The sequence below is a fragment of the Elephas maximus genome, chromosome X (assembly GCF_024166365.1).
Source record: "Elephas maximus indicus isolate mEleMax1 chromosome X, mEleMax1 primary haplotype, whole genome shotgun sequence".
Taxonomy (NCBI): domain Eukaryota; kingdom Metazoa; phylum Chordata; class Mammalia; order Proboscidea; family Elephantidae; genus Elephas; species Elephas maximus.
Genome location: NC_064846.1, coordinates 161,761,474 through 161,770,079, shown reverse-complemented (window position 1 = coordinate 161,770,079; position 8,606 = coordinate 161,761,474). Strand labels below are relative to the sequence as shown.

General features: G+C 48.2%; 1 protein-coding gene across 3 annotated transcripts in view; it reads right to left on the bottom strand.

Moving 5' to 3' along the window:
* Window positions 1-3,983: 3,983 nt before the first annotated feature.
* Window positions 3,984-8,606, bottom strand: part of RAI2 (retinoic acid induced 2) — a 79,489-nt gene continuing 74,866 nt past the window's right edge. For all 3 annotated transcript variants that reach the window (XM_049872098.1, XM_049872097.1, XM_049872099.1), the window contains exon 2: window positions 3,984-5,958. In XM_049872098.1, the coding sequence (XP_049728055.1) occupies window positions 4,345-5,934 (1,590 nt within the window). In that variant the 5' untranslated portion in view covers window positions 5,935-5,958 and the 3' untranslated portion in view covers window positions 3,984-4,344. The remainder of the gene's footprint in view (window positions 5,959-8,606) is intronic.

Below are 8,606 nucleotides of genomic sequence, written 5' to 3'. Positions count from 1 at the left end.
ATTTACAATATTTTGGAATTAATTCTTTCCCTTACCTTAGATACACCACTTACTATAGGATCAAGCATTATGTTAATTACAATGAAAGATCAATTTATCAAAATGGGCACCCTGAGGACCTCAAATCCACCCTATTTTGTCTCGCTGATGTGGAATGACAGCTATTTGACCTGGTAGCAGTGAGCTGTACTGGAAAACTGACTTTTTGATTTAATGAGGAGTAAAGTCTTCCAGAACCACCTCTAATGCTTTTTTTCCTTGCTGTTAAAGTTTTCAGCTTAGCAGCTTTTGAGTGCGGCTTTTAGAGGCTTGGCATTCTCACCCTTCAGCTTGAAACCTCCCCTTTACCATTGTACCAAGTGCTCTAGGTGTACCAGTTAACTGGGATGGGCTTGAAAATGATTGGAAAAAAATCAGTAATTCAGACTCTTCACTAATTCATACTGGCTTTTTTTGTTGTTGTTGTTCCCAAACAGTCCAAATTCCTATTGGTTCATTGGGCTTCAAACCCAATATTAAAAAAATCATTGTAAAGTCTGTATTTTTTGAGTTGTAGGTGCTTAAAAACTGAAAGCAAACAACTCTTCTGAGCCTCAGTGTCCTCATTTGTAAAATGGAATCTAAATTTGGACCTTCTGCTTTATTAATTGTGCTATTTATGAAGATAATGACTTTCTTAACATGTTGATGTTGTTAGGTGCCATCAAGTTGATTTTGACTCATAGTGACCCTATGTACAACAGAACAAAGCACTGCCTGGTCCTGCACCACCCTCACAATCTTGACATACCCTCTCAGTAATTGGCTACCTTCTTTGTCCTTCCTTCTTTCCTTCCCCCACTCCCTCCCTCTTTCCTTCCCTCCCTCACTCCCTCCTTCTTTTCTTCCTTCCCTCTTTCCTTCCTTCCTCCCTCCCTCCCTCCCTCCCTCCGTCCTTCCCTCTCTCTCGGTTTTTGTTTGGAGTCTTCACTGTTGGAGACATATTTTTCATGCTTTAAGTGTGAGAGTTTTGCCTTTGAGTTTCAACTTTGTCCTCACTGCAGAATTTCTACTCACTGTCAATGTCTTAAAAAAAAAAGTCAATGTCTTCCTTAGTTAGGATAGTAGCTGCCTCCCCTTTGAAGCGTTTTTTCCCTTCTAGATCAGCTAAGTTGTACTTTACCGGGAGAATCACTACCCCCAAAGATGGATCTTCACAATTTGTCCCCATTTTTATCACTTCTAACTGAAGTCAGCTGAAGCCATCTTGACAAATCTGAGCAAACGGCAACATTTCCAGGGGACTAATCATATTCCTAAAAGACTCTGACAGACTGTTCTTTAGGCTGGTTGGCCCAAAGCATTCTTGAAAATGAATGAGAAATTAAGTCACGAGAAAATCTGATGGCAACTCTGCATGGCCCAAACCTGAAGGTAGGTTTACTGGAGACAGTTGCGAAGGCTGGGCAATAAGAGTGGCCATGGTTGATTGACTCAAGCAGAAAAAATGATGGCGCCTGAACATTTGCCAGTGGCCAACCTTATTAACACTTTGTGAGCCCCACATGGATCACATGGGTCAGGCCAGGAACCACGGTTCCAGGCTGATGGTCCTTCTTTATAAGGTTTGCATGAAAGGCTTCCAACTTCTGACTGAGGGGTGGGGATGGAATTGAATCACCAGGAAACCCTAGGCTCACTCTAGCGACAGTCATCGACCCTTTCCCCTTTTGGCTCCCTGGCCTGCATGTAGCCAAGCAGATTCCAGCTTCCATCAAAGGCTGAAGGTGGGGGGCAGGGGCACGCAGACAGTGTCAACCACGGTACCAACACAACACCCTCTGTGTGTGCAATCTTCACAGATCTCAATGGGTGAATCTCCCAACCTGGCATCCAGTCCCCACAACTACAGCCTCTCCCCAAAGGGCCCTCAATAGTGAGGGCATGGCTGGGTGGGTAGGAGGCCTGTTCCAGAAACCCATCCCAAGGCTGGGAATGGCACATGCTGGCCAGGGTTGGCTGTGGAACCAGCCTTTTTCACTCAACCAGAGCTGACATCTGGGGAGAAAAGGGCATTTCCAGAAACAGAAAAAGGGAATTTTGTGGTTCAAGGTTTATTAGGTAATTATAGGCTACAAATGCCTTCCTTTCCACCTCTATGTCACTCAGCTTTAAGCACTTGCTTCTAAAGGGCAAATTATGAGTTTCATTCTCTCAAAGTCAGAGAATCAGCAGCTCTTCCCAGCACATTGTGAGGACAGGGGCCCTGCTGGCTGGTATAAAGGGGCTTCCTAGCACTGCAGCGGCAGCAGAAACCACCAGCATAGTGAGAAAAGGCATCAGCAGAACGGGAAACTAGAGCCCCTAGGCACGTTTGTGTTTTATTTGAAACTAGAATACGCATGCCATGCTCAGAAAACATGGCCAGAAACCCACACTGAGAATACAAATGGAAAACAACTGCACCATTTCGAGGCTGAAAGGATGGAGTCTGGCTGTGTGCTGCAGAGCTGGAAGAGTTAGCCTGACAAGAAACAGCGATCTGGTTATTTACCATCACGTGACACTTCGAAGATGAAATTTTTAACAACACAGGAAAAGAGCACGAAAAAGCAAATCCATTCTGGGTGTATGGTACGGGACCAGCTAGAAGTGTAACCCTATCCACAGAGGGCCTGGTAATAAAAGAACAGTCTCACAACTGCTTTTCCTCCTGTTCATGTTCACAGGAACAGCTGGATACATACTAATTGCAAGATGTGAAAGAGCGAGCTTTAAGTTTAAAAGCAGGCGTGCAATAATCAGCCTCTCACCAGCACAGCTTCAGACACAAGTGCGATGTGCCACCTCGCAGGCTTATTTTAAATGTACATTCCCAGTTCTTCCTTTGTGTGGGTGGCTTTATCCTGTCAGGTCAGAGCATCGCAACGGTGTCTCCTTCCAGGTGCCTCATGGCAATCTAGCAAGGAATGGCTAAGCCAGGCTTTCTCAACCACGCACTACTGACATTTGAGGCCGGATCATTCTTTACTGTGTGTGTGGGAACTCTCCTGTGCCTTGTAGGATGTCCAGCAGTACCCCTGGCCTCTACCCACTAAATGCCGGTAGCACTCTTTCAATTGTGACAACCCAAAATATCTCCAGGCAGTGCCAGATGCCCTTGGGGGCACAATCACCTCAGTTGAGGACCACTGGGCTAAACTAACAAAGAATGGCTTTCTCTTCCTTTCTCCACCCCACCCCTATCCAAGCCTGAGAAATTCATGAGACATCTCCTCATCCACCAGCAACTAACTTTCCTCCTAACCCACCATCGAGTGGCCTTCAGGAATACTTTTGACCTGCAATACTTTTCATCATTCGGAACAATGTTTTTATTGCCCTTAAAAAGAAGGTCCTTTCCAGCTAAATTCTGGATGGGGGGCAGGTTCATTTTAGAGACATTTGTTTTAGTCTATGGAACATTCAGGCACAGTATTGTACATCCAAGGGCTGTCTTGAGCTGGAAGGGGCCTCAGGTACTTGAAACTCACCTCCTCACCCCCTCCTTTTGCCCCATTTTTACAAATGAAGAAACTGAGGCCTAGAGGGGGAAGTAATTTGCTCAAGGTCGTACATACTCCTTATCCTCCTTTTATGGTGGCAAAGGAGTTCCAGGGTGGCACAAATGGTTAAGAGCTCAGCTGCTAACTGAAAGGCTGGAGGTTTGAGTTCATCCAGAGGTACCACCGAAGAAAGACCCGGCAGTCTACTTCTGAAAAATCAAGCACAGTTCTACCCTAACACACATGGGGTCACCATGGGGCAGAACTGACTCAATGACAACTAATGGCAACTAACTGGGTAACGTTATTCTTCTTTGCCCAATCAATATGCTAGAAGAACTTAGGGGTCTGTAACAGATAACTTGCTGTGCTTTACAAGCAACAGACTTTGGGCTGAACCATCCCAGTAAAGGAATGGAAATTTTAGAAATGATAGAATACTGTAGCCAATTAGTGCAAACAAACATTTATTGTGAAATATTCATCCTACCCTTTATTAGGTATTACATCATCAAAGCACTTTGTGGCAATGAAAATAGCTTTTTTTACCCCCTCTGATTCACCCAATATTCCATTAAAGCTGCAAAAAATGTGCAATCTGCTTGAAAAATAGGTTGCTCTTATTTATTCATTTGTGAAAATTCAAAAATTAAAAAAGAAAATGCTACTAGCTTACAGGGCTTCTAGAGCCAATTCGCCTTCCCTCTGCCCCACTCCTCCCCAAAATAATTAACAAAGATAATTTGTTTTAAATGCCTTTTTATAAAACCAATGCACCTTTCCCCATATTATAATCATAAAAATTTTAAAAAGCCATTATTTACTTTCTTGGAAAAAAGGTGGCCAGCCGTTGTTTTTTGATCGGGAGCATGTGGATTTCCTGGGAGTTCACTTTCTTTAACTTTATGCTCCGGTTTTTGATGGGTTTCCTAAGGGGCTCCGTATTTTCTACGGCCTCTTCTCCTTGACTGTTGATGTTGTAGCCCTGAAGCACGGAGTCTTCTCTTTTGATGGAGAAGTTTTTGGTGGACACTCCCGAGAGGCCTTTGATCTTGCCACAGAAGATGGTAGGCACAGCGTCTTCGACAGAGACAATGACCTTGGCCGCCTGACACTCGCCCACAATCTCCATGTTATTTTCGGCCTTAACCTCGCCACTGGGGTGGCTGGGCTGGCTCAGCATCTCAGGGGCATTGCTGCTGCAGATGCGGTTCTCCATCACGGTGGAGGCTTCGTGGGGTGTGGCCAGGGGGAAGGGCATTTCGGCACCACTGGGAAGTTTCTCCATCCCTGGGTGGCCTGGGCTGTCTGCTGATGCACTGTTGTCGTACAGGGTCTCAGGGGGAGGCTCAGATTTCCGGTGGGTTGCCAGTGACAGGTCTAGGACTGCATCTTCCTGGCAGATTGGGGGACTGACTTCACCGGGTTTGATCCAGGGCACTGACTTCATGGAGAGATCCAGGGCCTCATTCTCACTCCCCATCTTGATGACTGTGTGGCGGCTAAGCTGGAAATACTCTCTGGACTGGAGGAGGTCAAAGGGCTTCAGTTCCTCCTTTTCCAGAGGGGGCTGGGGGCCTTTAAAAGGGTGCAGGCTGAAGGAAGATGGTGGCTTGGGGAAACTGGGGCTGAACTTGGATTCAGAACTCTGAGGCACCGGGATGGGGATGGGAATGGGGACTGGTACAGGCAAGGGGACGATCACAGGGTAGGGCACCAAGAGGGTGGCCGGTGGGACCAAGGGGGTCAAGGGGGAGTTAAAGGACTGGGGGGGCACGGAGGGGTAGCCCGGAGGAGGCTGGCAGGGTGGGGGGCCGAGAGCACCCTGGGCAGGAAACAAATTCTGGAGCACAGCTTCAAAGGGCAGTGTGGGCTCCTGCGGCTGGCTGGGGATCCTCAGGTCCAGGAGCTGGGGCTGGGCCTCGGGGTCCTCGGCTCCCTGGAAGAGGTTGTTGTGGATGGCATTGGAGGAGCACGGGGCCTCCTGTGGCAGGACCAGAGGAGAGTTGAGGTGCTGAAAGACGTGCTGCTCAAGCACCACAGGCAGCTGCACGGGGCCCTGCGTGGTCATGACGTAGGTGGCATTCGCATTGGGGTTGAGCTCAGGCGCAGAGCTTCCCTCTACCTGCATGTGGATGGGCATCACCACCGGGCTCTCCCCGAGGCACAGGGGCTGCAGCACTGTGGCTGCCACCTTCAGAGCCATGCCGCTCTGGGATTCGGCAGGGGGGTTCAGAATAGATGGGGCTGGTACGGTCACCAGGGCCTTCTTTACCAGGTCGGTGGAGTTGATATTCCAGGCCTCGGTGGTTATTAGCTGGGCCATGCCATTCTCCAGTCTGTTATTGGCCAAGGAGGGAGGGGAGTCGGTCATGTCCATGGGGAGGTTCTGAGACTGCAGGTTGTCCATCACTTGGTGCTGAGATCACTTGGCCTGCAACACAGAACACATCACATGAGTCCTCCTCACCAGAATATTTATAATTGCCTTAAGAGCTCTCACCACATCTTTCAAAAGTTTCCGTATTTTAGTTAACCGGGAGGCACAGCCCATCTCTCACTGTATACAAACCCATTACAGATACAGCCGAATATATACGAACACACCCATAGGATCAGCGGTGAGCAGATAGTCCCAATATAACAGACAATTATGTTCTAAACACAGATGATGTAATGACGAAAGAACTAAGTGAGGTTAAACAGAGTATTTTTAAGCCTAATACTCAGCTTATATGTTTAGCCTTCAACAAAAACAAAGCTTCATTCCACATTGCTGTATTGGACAGTTAAAATATGAAGAGATTTGACTTAAGTTCAAATAAGCAGTGCAGACTTCCTTGCATTTAAGGAAATAATAAAACCCTCGTCACATCAGAATTCTATGAATATGGAAGGGCGCAATCCAAATTATTGGAAAGCACTGAAAACGCTCTCTGCAGCAATAACTCTTCCAAAATTTGATTTGATGAGCGAGATAGTGGTGCAACAGCACAAGGGCTGTCCCGGTTGTCCCATTGTCTCCCTCCTGCTGATGACATCCCCTTTCCTCTCGATCATATGAAAAGCCACTCCCTGGAGCAGGTGATGCAGGTAAGAATGACCATTGGGTCCAGTTTCCATGATCCCCCATCGGCTCATCTGTCTGCCCTGTGATCCCCTGGAACTTCTACTTGTCAAGAGGAGGGGAAGGTGATGATTCCAGGACTGGGGAGATGAAATACTGGTTGGAAACTGCAATCCTCAAAACTGTGAGAAGCGTGCTTGATGTTCGAGGCACCTCCTCAGACATCTGGCCACCTCCAGAAAGACCAGAGGGACCCGGCGCGTGTGCTTCCTGGAGGAAGCATGGCTGCAGCTGCCATGTGGCTCTCCATGGAAACGCGTCCGTATTTAGCATTGTTACCATGGAGAAGGCAGGCACCATGTCTAACTCAGGGTTGTGAGCAGCCCTGGAGTCTGGTTGGGGCTCAATAAGAATTCAGTAGTACTCAGTTTTGCTAGGTGGGTCTTGGGCAGCTCAGATTCTGGACCACACCTGTCTGATCCTTGGACAACTTTAACCCTATGGCCATCTCCTCCTCCTCTCCCCAGCTCCCAGTCACCAACACAGGCTCCAAAAACAAGGGAGAGAGGCAACCCAGGGCACCATGGACTTGGAAACAAATGCAGCCTCACTACAGGGAGGCAACTTGAACAAATGAACAACTCTGTGATACTGCCAGGCTATTAGAACATGTCAGATGCACAGAACAAGGAGTTTCTCTGATGCAGAACGAGGGGAGGGGAGGGGAAGGACGCTATGCAAACAACTTTGTGGAGACTGCCTGGTAGAAGATGCTCTTGGCAGAGTGCATGGCGGTGCCTCCCAGAGAGGGCTCTGGGGGTCTGGCTCCCTATGGGCACAGTGCCCTCTGGAAACCACTAAGGGGCCCAAGTGTGTTGACCAATAATCCCCTTGGGGCAGACAGAATGGACGCAGCCCACCTCCTGGAGGCTGACAGGGCTTGTCCCAGCTGAAGGTACTGGTTCTTCCTAAGGTGTATGCTCCCTGACTCAGTCCAGAAAATGGCCATACCTCCAATTCAGCATTCATTCATTTGCTTATCCAACAAATTGATTTGCTCAATGCCTCTACATGCCAGCACTTTGCCTGGGGGTTGGAGATGCTGTCATGAGTGGGACATGGCAAGCTCCTGCTTTCATGAAGATTATAGTCTAAGGAGGGGAGACGTCTTTGATGAGACAGAGATTTTGTTAGCATGAGAAGGCATCAATGTTATGCCAGGAGAGACCTCCCAACAGTAAGACAAAGATTTGTTGGCCACTCACACATAGTCCTGTGAAGGCCCTGAGGACCTAAGGCCTCCTCCAGCAATGAGGGCTTTCAGAAGCATCTGGCTTGTCCCTCAATGGCCAGAGCCCTTGGGGAGGGGTGAGAGAAGGCTGAAGGGGAGCTGGGTAGGGCTGGTGAAGACAAGGGCAGCAATGGTTGCAGAAGGCTCTGGCAGCCATCCCCTGGAAGTAGATTCTGAATGGCCTGAGCGGCCACTCAATGGAAGAAGTCAAGACATGTTCTGTGTCATCTCTGGGCTTCCTGTGGGTTTAGGATTGTCCAGCTGTGAGACTGTGCTTTCATAACGGGCTGCATCTGTCCACTTTCCGGAAGTGGTGGCCTCCCTCTCTCTCTGCCTCCCTCAAACTCAAGTTTCTGGATGCCTTTTCTACCTGCTCCTTGAATACACCTTCAGCTCAGGTGCCAGCTCTTACATCTCCCTGCAAATCTCACTCCCCTGCCTAGGTTCTAGGCCTTCTATTTCCTTAGAACACTCCTACTCAGAGTGTGAGGAGGGGTCCCTGGGGCACCTCCCACAGGCCCCTGTTCCTCCCACAGACGGCAAGACCTAAAATTCACTGAGCATTCACTATGTTTCAGCCCCTCCAGTAAGAATTTCCATGTACTATCTCACTTAACCCTCAGAACAACCCAGTGAGAAGGGTCCTATAATTATGCCCATTTTAGCTATGAAAAAACTGATTCTACAGGGAGGTTAAATAGCTTAAGGTGACATCAAGGTGGGA